The sequence below is a fragment of the Pochonia chlamydosporia genome, chromosome 4, assembly GCF_001653235.2.
Source record: "Pochonia chlamydosporia 170 chromosome 4, whole genome shotgun sequence".
Lineage (NCBI taxonomy): Eukaryota > Fungi > Ascomycota > Sordariomycetes > Hypocreales > Clavicipitaceae > Pochonia > Pochonia chlamydosporia.
In genome coordinates, this window is record NC_035793.1 from 4,701,735 (window position 1) to 4,716,485 (window position 14,751).

Here is a 14,751-nt window from a genome sequence, read left to right on the forward strand (position 1 = left end):
GACATGGACCACAGAGACCGGCAATGCATCAGTCAATTGCCACCAGTGAGTTGACCTTGGCGGGTCAATTTCCGGACCGAGCATTGAAGCCAGAAGAGCTCCAAATTGTATGAAGGGAAATTCACAATTAAACGCCAGAAGAGCCATACTCGTTTCGTGTACCGTTTTTGCAATCTGTTCACTGAGACAGAACGACAGTGCGCCAGGTCAAAAGTGATATCGATTTTACGCAATTAAACAAACCATTCAAGATGTCGCGACAGTGCATCTGAGCAACTCCACCCCTGACGACATTGAAACGCGGGTTTGCCCACCATCAAGCTAAGCAAACCAGCGCGTCTGGCGACCACACACCTCTTCCGCAAGAAACAAACTGCCGCAATCAACACACATTCCGCTAGTGACAACGACGAACATACCCGGACCGTGAACCATTGCCGCCATGGCGGGCAGAAACGAGCGGGTGTCCACGTACACTGCTGGCTCAGGCGATACAGACGGTCGAAATGGCGAACAAAGGAAGAACCTCTGGACATCTATGCTGGAGTCTGTTGCCAGCGGGAAACGCCTCCCAGAAAAGAATCTTCTGGTGCTAGGTACTTTATCTGCCCATCGCTGCAGCCATTTACTATGAGCGTTGGTATACTGACGTTTTAGGTGGTACCCCTGAGACGCAACGAGAGTTCATCGAATCCTTATCTGGCACCAACGCACGACGAAATTTTGACAGACAAAAGACGCCGCCTGTAGCGAATAACTTTGCCCTGGGATATACCTACTACGACGTTTTGGACACTGATCAAGATGGTGCGTGACGAGCTGCCTCAAACTTGTGACCCGTACATGCTCTAACAAACGTAGATACCCTCGCCCGAGTCTCGCTCTATCTCCTCTCACAACCGTCCGGCGAATTCGCATCCCTCGTTTCCCCGCTCCTAACGCCCGAGTCGGTTTCTCACACAGCCATCATCATCCTTCTGGACTGGTCGCAACCGCACCAATGGCTCCGCCAGATCTGGCGCTGGATCCAGGTACTAGAGGAGGTAATGGGCCGAGTGAGCAGCGAGGCGCGCAACGAAATGGAGGATATCATGGCTTCGTGGAAGGAGCGTGGCCGCGTAGGCGCACCGACGAACTTGGACGGAACGCCAACTGCCACAGGGACGAGTGGTGACGGCGACGGCCAGCTGCCTCTGGGTCCCGGCGAATGGTCCGAGCCGTTAGGTCTACCGCTCTGCGTGGTGTGCCAAAATGTAATTTGTTCATACTCAGCCTTCACTCACACCGTTCTAACGAGTCGCAGGCCCAAAAAATGGAGTTCCTAGAAAAGAACAAGAGCTGGAAAGAACCCGACTTCGACACCGTCCTCCAATATCTCCGAACAATCCTCCTCCGACGTAAGCCGCCAACCCGCAACCTCAGAAATCCTCACTAACAGTTTTCGCAGACGGCGCCTCCCTCATCTACACCTCGCAAAACACACCCTCGCAGCTCCCGCTCCTCATCCACTCCACCCTCGGCATAACATCCCTCCTCAAGCGCCAACCGCTCAAGCACAACGTCATCGACAGAGACAAGATTGTCGTCGCACCGAACTGGGACTCATGGGGCAAGATCCGCATCCTAGGCGGCGCATTCGACGCCGAACTCGTCTCCAAAGGCTGGGAGGAAGACATCAAACTCCCCGCGGGGACGGACCCCGTCCCAGACCAGGAATCCCGCTCGCCGCAACATCCCAGCGCGATAGCCCAATATGAAGAATGGTGCCGCGACCCCAACAGTGGGGGTCTTGCTGTCGTCGAGAGCGCCATGCCAGACGGCCAGATCGTCAGCGTGGACAGCGAGAACCCGCAGGATTTTCTGGAGAGACAGCTCAAGATCCTGGAGGCGTTCAAGGCGAAAGCCCCTGAGAAGGGGCCCAGTCCACTCGCTGCGGGGCGGAGGACAGAATTCCCTGAAGAGAAGAGCGTTAATGATCATATTGGTCCTGTGCAGTTTAACATGGGTGGCATACAAGTCGATGCGGATGACATGCTGCAGCGTCTAAAGGTGAGTTGTGTTGCAATGTGTATGGTACGAGTATGCTAATGAGGGTAGGATCGGAATGCGCATGCCTCGCCAGACGAGGAGGAGGAGGAGATGGATGATGGACAGGCGGCACACATAGCCAAGGACTTTGACAATGAGCAGTTGCAGAATTTCTTTAGTGGGCTTATGAATCGGACGGCTGGGGCGGCGGATGCTCCTCGCTCATGAGAGAGAGAAAGACCTATTGCAGAATAGATACCCTGAGGAATTAAAATCAATTTTTGTGCAAGATTTCTATATTCAAACTACTTGGATATCGCGACAACATATTCCAAACAACAGATGTCAACTCAGGCCTTCTCCCGTTCCAATCTATACTTTACATCACCCACTTCACCCTGAAATCCCAACCTGGCAGTAACAACACCGCCCAACAAGCCTGGGAACAACCACGGATGCTGCAGCATCTCTGCTTCAAACGCATTCACCGTGCCCTTTGCCAACGCCGAGTACCGCTCGTCATCTAGCAGTGCGCCAAGACGGAATAGATTCGACGCCGAAACGGCATTGATAGATGGGAGGGATGTGTCCATGCCGTCTTTGAGGCGGAGAATAGCGTGTGGAGAGGACGACGTGGTTGAGAAGAAGGCGCCTGCGTCGGGATCCTGGAACAGTATGTTTTGGGTTTCTAGCAAGTGTTAGCGTATTACTGTGGAAAGAAGGGGGGCAACTTACTTTGGAGGTCATCTGCGAATTGGAGGAGGGTTTCGTCGGATGTTGCTGAGAAGAGGTCGAGGAGGCCGTGGATGAGGTAGGTGTAGTCGTCGGCGAAGCCTTCGATCTCCCTGCCTTCTCGGTATACTCTGTACAGCGATTTGGACGATTCATCCCAGAGGTTGGTCTTGATGAAGGTGACGCCTGATTTTGCGGCGCCAAGATACTTGTTGCTTAGGGCGGGGTCTACGGCCTTGAGGGCGGATGAGGTTTGTGCGAGGGAGGAGATGACGAGGCCGTTCCATGCGGTGATGACTTTGTCGTCTAGCTCGGGACGAACTCGTTCCCTTTCTCGCCTTGCTTTTAGTTCCTTCTTTGCCGTTTGGATGTACTGCCCCACTGTGTCTAAGGGAATGTTGAACTGTCTGGCCAGCTCTTCTGGAGACTTGACGATTCGTAAAATGTTGTGGTTGATGAAGTCGTCGTTGGGGTCGTGGTCTTCATCCACGTTGCCGTCTTCTTGGACGTTCCAGTGTGCGGCCGCCACTTGGCTAATATGCTTGTCCTGGCCGGATGCATCCACAACCGAGTCAAATTCTCGTCTGGTCCATAAGTAATAGGCTCCTTCTCTCATTTCCCTATCGCCTCGTCTCATGTAAGAGTCGGCAGCCTCACTGGTGGCCACGCCGCCGTTCGGCAAGGCGATTGGCGGCGAGCTCAGGTATTCTGCGAGTTCCAGGACGATATCGTAGAACTCACTGTCTGCCTTTCCACCGGCACGTTTCCAGGCGTCTAGGTATAGACTTAGCAAGAGGGCGTTGTCAACGACGAGCTTTTCAAAGTTAGGAATGCTCCAATCAGGGGTGACCGAACATCTTGCGAATCCAGTAGCCCCGATATGATCGTGCAAGGCCCCGTCCCGGATTTTTCGGAGAGTGTCCACAGCCATTTCAGCGGCATACTTGCATTCTGCTTCGCCCACGACGTCCTGCACTGCGCTGGGAAATGTGTTTAGCCGCAATAAGAATGCCAGCTTCGGAGGCGTCAAGAACTTTGGCGCAAGTCCAAATCCACCGCACACGGGGTCGAAAGTACCAGCAATATGTGTATAGGCCTCCTCCAACTGGTCCAGGTCTAGCTCACTCGATACCTGAGCATCTTTGTCCTTGGGGGCAGCAGGCGCCGCCTCGGGAATAGTCGGGATATTCCAACTCGGCGTCGCGATGGGATGTGCACCTGAGAGGCTCCTGGTACCCAGTGTGCCTTCAGCAGCGAACTCCCGCAGCTGCCCCAAAACCTCTGAAGCCTCTTTGCGACATCGCGTTTCCTGATCCCGCCAGATGTCTCTCACTTTCTTGAAGATAGTCAGACAGTCGGGGGATTCATCCTCGATGTCCGCAACCACTCGCCGCGACGTGCCCGGTCCCGGCCAGTACGTTCCACCAAAAACGGGTTCCAAGTCAGGTGTGACGAATACGTTGAGCGGCCAACCTCCCACATTGCTCACAGCCTGGACATAGTTCATGTAAATGGTGTCGATATCGGGTCGCTCTTCTCGGTCAACGATGACGGGGACAAAGGATTCATTCAAAATGGCAGCGCATTCTGGGTTTGAGAATGACTCCTGGGCCATAAGACGACAGACTGTTGATGGTTAGCGGGGAAGACACGGGCGGGAAACGAAGAGCAATGGTCTCGAGACATACAGTGACAAGCCTTATATCCAATATGCAGGAAGAGCAACTTGTTCTCTCGCTTCGCCCGCTCGACGGAATCGTGATCCAAAACCTGCCATTTTACCAGGCTGTTCTCGCCGCCTCTGACAAAAGGGCTCTTGCTGGATGCTACTCGATTCTGCAGTGCAGTCGGTTGAGCAGATGCTCCTTGGGCGATGTTTGAAGGGTCTGCTGCCATTGCGCCTCTAGCCACTGCTGAAGCAGTAAGTTCTGACACAACCATGTTTAAGTGAAGTCGCAACAATTCGAAGTGGTGTGGTGTATGTTCCGGTAGGAAGATGGGCAAAGGTTATTTCGTCACCGTGGCAAGGTTTGGGCTAGCCAAATGCGACGGGATGGCGGGGCAAGCTCTCCCCTCGAAGCTATTCTCAAGCGGAGGTCAAGATGTCTGGAATGGGTTAGGCTTTGCTGTTCCACTCGATCAGTTTCGGTACTTGTGGTGTACAAGACTCGGTGCGTAGACAATGGGATTGTCCTGCAAACCACACAGTCGTTGTTTGAAGCGTACGAGAAAAAGATGTTGTGAGGGACAAATTTAGCCTCATCAAGATGGTCGTGCGTCGCCTCGTGGTTGCAAATGGGAAGTGAAGTGGGGAACAGATCAAACTGGACAGACAAGCCTTTCCCCAAAGTCGACGTCAATGGTGACGGAATTTTTCTGGGGTCCTGCATTTGTTATCGGGGGCTCAACCAAAGCTATCAACAGCCCCACGGAGGGGTGGGGTAGTGTGTGTTTTTGGGCTGGAAGGGTGGCTTGTAACTTGAAGATGATACAAGAAATTCGTCAAGAAGAGGCGGCAAAATAAAAGGAAGATATTAAAACTAAACACTTGGCGGTGTCCATGGCAAGTCGAACGTCCAGTCAGCCATACTTATGCATCATTTAAACCCTCACTGCGAAAAGCAAGAACCTTTGGCCGCTCTTTCCTGTTTATGCCCTGGCTCATGGCCCAATTTGTGCAACTTGTCCTTCATCTCACCAATTGACATGTAACTCGATGCTCGTTCATAAGAGAAGATAAATGCTACTATGCTATGGTAAAGGTGTCTTAAATGACGTTGCATAAGATGATTTGCTTACCCTCGTTCATTTACCAGCAAATTTTAAAACTGCAAAAAAATGGCCAAGAAATTACATTATTAAAGTGATTTCTCCGTCACCGATGGCGCCTGAAATCCCAACGGAAAGCTTGCCAATAGACGGACCATCTATTCATCTTTCCATTTCCAGCCCATCTCCATATGTAAGACTCGGCATTGGGCACAAGTGTTTCCAACTCACATGAGAGCCAGCAGTAAGCCAATACAGCAAGAGCAATGAAGAGCCATGGTAAACTGGTCCAAAGGGTAACCTCCATGGTTTCTAACCAGGCCTCATGTGACTTGCCCTTCCTGCGGCTGCGCCCTTGTGTCATAATATGCTGTCCCATTTGGCAAACTTCTCATCAGCGCATTACGCATTCCGAAGTTTGAAGCTATCCGTGGGCCATTTCGTCTTCGTGATGCCAGTTCCGTGCGCGATCTACTCCCAGCAAAGTGTGTTATTTCAACCGTAATACTGGTAGGAGGAGGATCGGCAAACGAGGGCATTGACTAAGCATGGTCGGTGAAAGTTGCCAAAATAGACCGTTGTCTCAAATGTTTGGCCACGAGATGAAGAACACTCCCTGAACCAGTCCAAACTTGCTGGCCAGGGTGTAAGACCCTATCGGAGTGCGACTCTAACGGTTGCTGATAGTCCTTTGTGAGCCGTCGCTATGCTATCGGCGTTTGTGTTTGAGTTTCACCCTCCCCCGGCATCGAGATGAATTGCACTGCATGGTCGCTGAGATGCTCATGCGACTGTGCCCCAGAGTCGTGACTCATGCAGGTGGTGACCTTTTGCTACTGGCCGAAGGAGCAACAGCGCCAGTGGCAATAAGTTACCCTTCGCATTGACCCCATCACTGAGGAAAGAGTAAACAGGCTGTGAGTGTATTTCCTGGTAACCGCGTTGTGGCATCTAGTTTCCCGGCAGCTCATCGTACAATTTACGACTCATCCTAGAACACTGCTCTCAGTCAGACGGATCCAAATCATCGTCGTGGCTTGAACGCCGATGTGACTTAGCGTTGTAACAACAGACAAGACACTGTATATGAGACGGTTTTGGCGACTCTTATGACAAGCTTCGAGAGTAATGGGATAGATTACGCTAGCGTTATCCTGATTTCTTGAGACTCAACTTGTAAAGGGTTCCCGATTACACACTGACACCGCTCTACCAAGATACCAATGAGTGTTGCGCTACTGTGAAGCGTACACGTTGATTTCGATATAGAACGACGCTGTAGTGCCAAAGACAAGCGTTAACCTGAACTTTCACAGCTTCTACACAATGACTCAGTCGTCTCGGACTTTTGTAAAAGAACTTCTACCTCGGTCCATCGATTGGTAGTTGACAGTGTTTAAGAGCCCTGCCATGGTCTCCTCCGCAATCACTCAGTGAGTTCGACCTGATGAACAAGAGCGTAGTGGTAATTACCACAGGGCGTAGAAACGGTCTATTATTAGACGCAAACAAATGAGCCAAACCGAGAGTGGTGGACTGAGATCGAGATCCTGGCCTGCATGGTCAATGTAACAGAGCCACAAGAAACCCGCCAACTGGTTGCGCAGCCTTGTTTCGCCTGAATCATGTCAGTTACCCAATCAGGGACAGACCAGGTAGAAGCTGTTTAGATGTAGTCTTGAGCTATTATATCTCAACGCAGTCATTGTGTTGTTTTCGCGGTAAAGCAGAAGTTTGGCTGAGCATGTGAGCCACATATGGACTTGGTAGTGAGCGGAAGACCGTTTCGGCCTATACGGAAACAGGTTACGTATGTTTCGGGAATGTCGATGACCAGTATTGCTGATAGTTTTGATTCACGCGAGATGGTGAAGAGTCATAATATTTCGTTTGTTTCTAAATGTAGTTCGAATCCGCGCTATTCAGTCTCCCCACTGGTCCCATCCATCTGCCATTGGTCCCAGCACGTTGGTTGGGGCGGCCTTGAAGCTTCATGATTATATTCCCTAGACTCACTAGTTGCTTCAAACTCTCTTGTCAAAGCTCCGGCTTCTTGCTGTTCCACATGGCTGAGCACAATCGTCCCAGCAGGCCCTGCGTTTGTCTGCACAGCGTACTGGGGGTGTTGTACAACGGTCCCTATGCCGTCGTGCGAATATCCATTGTTGTGCGAATTGAGCCTGGAATTGGGCGTACTCCTTGGTATGTCAACGCTTGCATATGAAATAGGTAACGAATAGTTGTCAACATGTGACTGTAGGTCGGGGGCATTTCCAAAGCTGCCTGGCAAAGGGGGCGCAGGGAGAGGTGCGGTCGGGCCAATCCCTTGCCCGCCGTCAACCGGCACCATGACCTCAGGGATATATACCGATGGCGCATCTGTAGCAACCTGGTCCCTTGGGCTTTGAAAGTGCACCTGTCTGGCACTGGAAATGTTACTGAAGTTTGAACTCGTTGACAGCGGAGAGGCGCTTGTTGATCGAAGCCTTATTAGTTCAATCTCCAATTCCTGATTTCGTCGAACCAACTCCTGGATAGCGCTATTTTCGTCACCGCTCTCCTCAGGGCCAATATGTCTAAGGCTCTCCAATTCTCTTTCAAGATGATGAATGTGTTGCCTGGTCCTCGCACGACTTGCTCTTTGGCTTCGACGGTCGTTGGCCCGCTTACGTTCCCGTTGGGCTACCGTCATGCTAGAGACCGAGCGGTTTCCTGAGAAGATGAGAGCTGTAATTAGATCAAATGGTCGCGGTTTAATAATGGGGCAAGCGTCTTTTTGGCACGAACTAGTTCTCCTAGAGTTGACCCCAGCCTCAGTTTCTGGCGTTGACTCTGGCATTGGTGGCTCCGACATGTTTATGACCGTTTGCCAGGTAATTTGTCGCGCCAGGACAATGTCAGCTGTTCGGGTCAAGTCTACCTTTGTTCAAGGCTTCACTGTTTGTTGAGGCTTGAGGGACGCGAGTTTGTCGCCGCCGCTTCATTGCAATTTCTTTCTACCGTGATAGTTGAGGAGGAGGAGTGGTGAAGGGCAACGTATATAGCAGATGATTTTAGCTAGTCATTTGACAGTTCAGAGTATCTTTCCGGGACCGACAGAGACTAGATCAAACACCCGTCCTCTTGACCGTCGGCGATACCTGCACGGTAGATATGTACAAGGGTTTCATGCAGGGCAACGTGAGCTGCTTGGTCCTCTGGTGGGTTCGGGGTTGGCAGACCGAGTTTGGTAACTTTCTCAGTCCTGTCAAGCTGAAGAAATTTGACAGAGTCTGCCAAAGGCTGCCAGAGTCTGATTCAGGGACAGGTGTGTATGTGTAAGTTCTTGTTCTTGTTGTGCAACCATGAGCGAGAACCGAGACACAGGTGGGTCGGTGTTACCGTTGTTGATGTTGTACAGAGAAGTGGCAGAGACGTCCTTGGCGAATCTCAAACACGCACGTTGATGTTACAAAGAAGGTGGCGATATTGGAATTCAAAAACATCCGTTGGTGGTCCAATTGCGTATTTGTCTCGCCGAACCGGCTAAATTTGGAAGGGTGCGCCGAAGAGCAAATGGTAACAAATCTGGTTCGCATTTCTTAATGATAATCTGCTGCGGCTTTGGTTCGATGTGCGCCAAATCTGACCTTCAGCTGGCGAGGCGAATGAGAACGACGTTCTGCGTTGACTTTAGCGCAGCCTTGGCTTGCTGTGCTGCATCAAGCGATCCAACACTACCGCATGGGTGGCTGGTGGAGGCCATATTGACAGCTTTTTTCGACGCATCGGTGTGCATTGTATGAGTGATTGTATGCAGGTGTTTTACGCTAAGCCATAACTAAGACACCACAAGTCGTGATAACTCGGTGCTTGGTGGCGAGAAATGTCATGTTGGGGTGGTGGACATTATTCACATCCTTGTCAGGGAACTCATTGCCACATCGTGGACATGAAGAGACAAGATCATTTGCCGATGAACGGGCGAAGACTGAAACCCGAATGTTCAGATGCAACTGGATATGCTGTTGAATAATCGGTCGAGAGTGTGGCTGGCGATGGATCAGAATAGGACCGGTTGGATTCTGTTGGAAGCATGTCGGGGTTAACTGGGGTTGCCAAAGTCCAAGCATTCATGTGCAAGAGATGGGATGAACTTCGGTTCAATGTTTCATGCAGGCGGCAAGCTGACATCATATCTGGTTGCTGTCTGCTGTGCGGCATTACAAGCCAAGGTCTGTTGCTCCTGCCCACTTGGTCCCCGGACAGAAAACAGAGATTTACAAGCCCCTGATCAAGGAAGGCACGATCGAGCCGATGCCAGACCTGATGATATCCACCCCCAGACAATGGCAGGCACAGACACAAACGCACGACCCCAGCATTTTCAATCAAACTTGACATCTTGTCATCACCGAACCGACCTGGCATGAACACCTGCAACTCAAACCCGCCGCTCCTCACCTGACACTGGATCTGGTTATCTTTCGGGAATTTTTTTGGGCTTTGCCAACCATCATCTGGGAGATTCTTCGTTTTGGCGCAACTATTCTCCGACACCGTACCAGGTCAATGCCTGTCGTCTCCGCCCTCTCTTTTGTCCACCTACTGGTGACGTGTGGAACTTCGGTTCAACCCGCTGCCCCTTGTGGGTTGAGGTCCATTTTCCGTCTCGGCAGGCCCGAGCTGTCACTTTTTTGTTTCTCAACACTAGTCACCTAGGAGTCCAGGGCTAAGGGTCTATCACCGTTTGCCCGAGGGATGCACGGAGTAGCGATGCGCAAAACCGGGTTGCGTATCCCGTTGTGCAGAACGAAGAACCCAAGCATACCGTCCTTCCTGAACGAGTTTGCGAAAGGACGGCTCAAACATCCATACTCTGAGTCGGTACAGTCACAGCCACCATGGAAGTGATTTTCAGCACATTACGGTGGGCGTGGTGGTTCAAATGGCCGCTTACCCTAATGTGGCCAGACTCTTCTTCGGGATGTCCAGAAGGAAAGCATTCTTGTTTGCGATTTGCCGGGGACGTGAATGTCTTCCCCGAAAGTAACTAGAAGCGAATTTTAATTTACAGGTGAACAGGCGAGATCATCCCCCTCAGCAGATAACACTAGCTGGGAAGATAATCAGTTCGATCAGGCTGTCCGGCGAAGCAGGCCGATTTGGGCCAGCCTGCCGAACTGATATTTCTATCAATAGGTCTCAAGCCAATGCGTCCCATGGCTGCGACGTGTTCAAAGAATTCAGATGCGCCGATTCTCAACGCCAATCCCCGCAGACAAAGTTTGTGTGGACCGACACGGCGACCAAGTCCCGAACTGCATTGCGTCTGGTCTCTGGAGAGATTGAGATGTTTTCTGATGGACACCGCGCTTCCTGGGACCAAAACGGTCTCACCAAAACCGGAGAAACTGCGTTGAAGTGGCAAGGGATCCTTTTGCTGCATAGGAAGTCTATCAATGAATCCACGCTCACCGATATATCCAGCGAAGCCACCTGGAGAACCAAAGGGGCTTGGCACAACACCACAAGAATGGAAATGACTTCCCACAGCCCAGCACCACGTCGTCGGACATCAACACGTACGTTTTCTAGTATCACACTAATCCAGTCCAATCAAATATCAGAGTTGTGCTGTAGATGGCATACATGCAGCGAGGCAGGAGGACAACTCCATAGTAGCGCCAGCTGTGCAACTCACCTCACAGCTGTCTAATGCTTCTCCGAGCCATTCCTCCCTTCATTCGGCAGCACATGCACGGAGCCATCACTTCCACCAGCTTGGACAACCGTTGAAATGGTGCGCCGTAAGGACTTCGTTTCAGTCACCAAATTGGCGAACATGCGATTCGACTCGCTAGCGCTGAAAGTGCCAAAAGCTTCCGATCAGCTCACCCTGACCGTTAGGCGTTGTGGCATAGCGCCATGGCACAAATGACTCTTAGCTGAACCAAACAACATCCATGTTGGCGCCCCGTCGCAACAAGAACCGCACAACGTTGTTGATAAAGCCCTCCTCCTTCAACCGCGAGTCAAAACAAACCAGGACATACCCCATGCTCAAGAATTGGCGGGCGGAAGGGCATGAAATGATTGGGTAAGGTAATGCAACGATGACTTTCCTTCAAGAAAGCAGTTTCTACTCTTTGGCCATCTGCTCCCGTACGGACAACTACGAGGGCTGTATCTGACATGACATGCTAAGTCAGGGCTTGACTCGTTGTGAAGGATTGCGGGTCCACAGCACAAGTTCAGGGCTGGCGCAGCCAAACTTGACTTTGTTCAGCCCTGGCATTAGCTGGGCATCGTTGATTGGACCAGAGGGCGGGACGGCACCCCCCGTCGAGATTTGCACAAGGGGCTTGTGGATTTCGACGACGGCAACTTTATGGGATTCGGCTGCGAATGCCATACGTCCTTCACAGGTGATTTACGTGGCTGGTCCACCTGCTGTCTCAAACTCAACGTCAAGAAAGAAGCCGAACCCGTGTCGAATATGACAACTGCAGAGCAAAGGATTTGGGCTCCTGAGTCGGGAGCGGAAACAGGAGGAGGCCGTCCGCTGTGGTTCTGCCCCCAAATGCACTCGGCGGTTTGATCTATTGACCATGTCCTGACACTTCTTCGGCATGGATCAAGCTGCTTTGGATCAGCGCCAACAGGAACTTACCATTACCCATGCAGCCTTACTGCTGAAGGGCTGGTTGGCTAAGCCGAGGGACCTTCGACTTCAGGGTACTGATCCAGCTTCCACTTGGGGACAGCTATAAGGAAGCTCTCAGGGGAACTCCATGACAGCCACATTGTCAGTGCGTTATGACTAGAGATACATGATCCTTGCGGTTGCCTCGGGCTGTTACCAACTCTCACGACACTCGCGGATCTGTCCACATTTGGTTGCTGTCTCCAATCAGAATTTACATGGCAAGTCAGGGCCATACGGCTATTTTCCGTTGGAGGAGGAAAGGATATGCCATCTCGATGTCTACCTTCCTTCACGTCGTGTAAGTGCAAGGCGACCGCGTTGGTATTTGGGGGCCAGCTTTCTCCCTATTCAGCGACAGCCAAATACGAGAACGGTAGGACCCAGTACGTTGATCTTAACGCATTTGGAGCGGTACAAGTTGGGAAATGCGGCAGTAGCGATGTGGATGCCTCACGCTCTGCATGGCATGCAGGGTTTGGTCAGAAATGACCAAGGCAAATCCAGTATTGAGTGGCGGAAGTGCCTCAAACCACGTTTTACACCTGGAACCCCTCTCACTAGTCTAAGGTGAGTGGACGAGGTATACATAAGGACGGAACCCAACGAAAGGGCCATGGGTTAAGTAGGGCTGTTATGGGTGCTAGGACGGTCCTTGATCACTAGTTATGCTGAAATTGATCTCGTCCAAGTGGCTTGTGATTTTGTATCAAAGATTCTGCACACACAAGTGCGTTGCACCAAGACAACACAACTTGGAGCTAGTGAAAACAAACCAACATGACTAGAACAAGGAGTAAGTCGTGCCTATGGAAGCTTTCAAGAATCTGGACCGCCTTTGACTGTCCGAGCACTAATTCTTGAGGAAAACAGAAACCTTGTCGCCGACGCAGCTTGAACATAAACGGGCCCACGACCGTGAAGCCCAGAGGGCAAATCGAAGAAGGGTGAAAGAGAGAATTATTAGACTGGAGAAAGAGCTCGAGGAGAAAAGAGGCCACATAGGCTCCAGCAGAGTATACCAAGAACTTCTTCGACGGAATCGACTTCTCGAGGAGGAGGTAGCCAGGCTTAAGAGTTCACTTGCTGCCTCTTCGACAGCCGGTTTGTCACCTGTCGCCTCGTCGCCTGCGTCACTAGCAGAAAGCAACGGTCTTACCGAGTATCGGTGTATAACAGATGAGGCGCCGTACTCTGGACACGAGGCCTACCATTGTTTGATGCCCAACTCTACCTTCCCCGGAATGGTAAGCGACGTTCAGTCACGCAACAGCACGGTCTATCATGATAACCATCAGCAACCTGTTACTTTGGGCGGGCCAGACACTAGTCTGTCTACGAGTTGGTACAAATCCTCTTCAAACTTTGTAAACAGCACCTCACACGCCGGTACATTTCAACACATCGTCGATAACTACGGTTGGCCAGACTACGGTGGGAATCACTCCATGCTCAAAGCCGGACATTTACAAAATAAAATGGATACCGGAAGCGAGCTGTGGAGCATGGAGCAGCGTCATGAGGCATACTACGAAAGCAGTCGCTACAGTTTAGAGGCTCCAGCTGGTACTGGTGTTTGGGATAGTGGCTCACCTCACAAATTGCAAGTACGGTATCATCCTGCTGGGGATTGTTTCTCGGAGAACGCGCCCAGGTTGGGGAAAACCACTGCGTGCCAACCCTTAGCGTCTTCCAACAGCGCTGAACTCGCAGGCAACTACGCCTACAAGGCTGCATGTATCTAATGGCACAAGCTGAAGTCTAGCCTCAGGCTCTCGCCTCCCTTTTGCGACGAATGCCTGCTCTTGCACTGGATTAATTCGAGTTTTTGCTCAAGCACTCTCCTACTGGAGGACTGTTGGTGAGCACAGATACTCGGCAGTCTTCCGAGGCCAATTACGGCGTTTTGCCAAGGAGTACTATGAGCGGTGTTCCGGATCTGCCGCAAACTATGCAATTCAGTGGCTACTACTATGAATGGCGATGGCTGTATTGCATGGCGTGCACTCCATGCTTTACAGCTACACGAGAAGCCACATCATGCTTCATCACTCCTTTCAGCTGTGCTTCTAGCAACTGGGATTCTTTGCTGCGTGGATTCGTCACGGATGGCGCTACAAACAACGGAGAGGACGTGACGTCACAGGCGAGAATGAGGCAATGAGGCAACCAGCAAATAGAGCAATTTCAGTTTGAAAATTGCAGGTAATATCAGCTGCCAAGAAAAGTGTGGTACCTTTTGTTGGCAAGTCACGGCTCAATGTGGTTCACACAAATGTAATGCGGACGGGAGGGAGTAAGGTGGTATGGTGGTACCAGCAGCTCGGAGAGGCGTTGGGGGTTGACTTTGTTTATCACGAATGGTATCGACGGCGGGGTCTTATCAACGGAAAGGAGTGAGCACATTCATTTCGTTTTTCGGTTCCTGAGAGCTGAAAGCTTGGGCTGAACCCGAAGGTCTGGGGGCGTGGCGCTGGATTTCATAGGCGCAATGCAAACAAACGGTGAAAGACGGTTTGATGAGATATGAGACATGG

At 51.4% G+C, this 14,751-nt stretch overlaps 6 protein-coding genes across 6 annotated transcripts; 4 read left to right on the plus strand and 2 right to left on the minus strand.

The window, feature by feature from the left end:
- Positions 1-442: 442 nt before the first annotated feature.
- VFPPC_14719 (dynein light intermediate chain) lies at positions 443-2,256 on the plus strand (the record flags this gene model as incomplete). Its single annotated transcript, XM_018292487.1, has 6 exons — positions 443-596; positions 658-807; positions 862-1,253; positions 1,304-1,397; positions 1,448-2,049; positions 2,098-2,256. 6 exons carry the CDS (start codon positions 443-445, stop codon positions 2,254-2,256), a joined length of 1,551 nt encoding a protein of 516 aa, XP_018137988.1.
- Positions 2,257-2,378: 122 nt separating this feature from the next.
- Positions 2,379-4,701, minus strand: VFPPC_10109 (hypothetical protein; the record flags this gene model as incomplete). The annotated part of the gene is made up of 3 exons (XM_018288540.1): positions 2,379-2,716; positions 2,764-4,386; positions 4,449-4,701. The coding sequence occupies 3 exons, from the start codon at positions 4,699-4,701 to the stop codon at positions 2,379-2,381; spliced, it is 2,214 nt and encodes a 737-aa protein (XP_018137987.1).
- Positions 4,702-7,447: 2,746 nt separating this feature from the next.
- On the minus strand, positions 7,448-8,383 carry VFPPC_10108 (hypothetical protein; the record flags this gene model as incomplete). Its single annotated transcript, XM_018288539.1, has 2 exons — positions 7,448-8,256; positions 8,311-8,383. The coding sequence occupies 2 exons, from the start codon at positions 8,381-8,383 to the stop codon at positions 7,448-7,450; spliced, it is 882 nt and encodes a 293-aa protein (XP_018137986.1).
- A 3,325-nt stretch (positions 8,384-11,708) lies between these two features.
- Positions 11,709-12,011, plus strand: VFPPC_18254 (hypothetical protein; the record flags this gene model as incomplete). The annotated part of the gene is made up of 1 exon (XM_022429897.1): positions 11,709-12,011. The coding sequence occupies one exon, from the start codon at positions 11,709-11,711 to the stop codon at positions 12,009-12,011; it is 303 nt and encodes a 100-aa protein (XP_022285480.1).
- A 330-nt stretch (positions 12,012-12,341) lies between these two features.
- Positions 12,342-12,788, plus strand: VFPPC_18253 (hypothetical protein; the record flags this gene model as incomplete). The annotated part of the gene is made up of 1 exon (XM_022429896.1): positions 12,342-12,788. One exon carries the CDS (start codon positions 12,342-12,344, stop codon positions 12,786-12,788), a length of 447 nt encoding a protein of 148 aa, XP_022285481.1.
- A 206-nt stretch (positions 12,789-12,994) lies between these two features.
- On the plus strand, positions 12,995-13,959 carry VFPPC_14718 (hypothetical protein; the record flags this gene model as incomplete). Its single annotated transcript, XM_018292486.1, has 2 exons — positions 12,995-13,010; positions 13,088-13,959. The coding sequence occupies 2 exons, from the start codon at positions 12,995-12,997 to the stop codon at positions 13,957-13,959; spliced, it is 888 nt and encodes a 295-aa protein (XP_018137985.1).
- Positions 13,960-14,751: the final 792 nt, after the last annotated feature.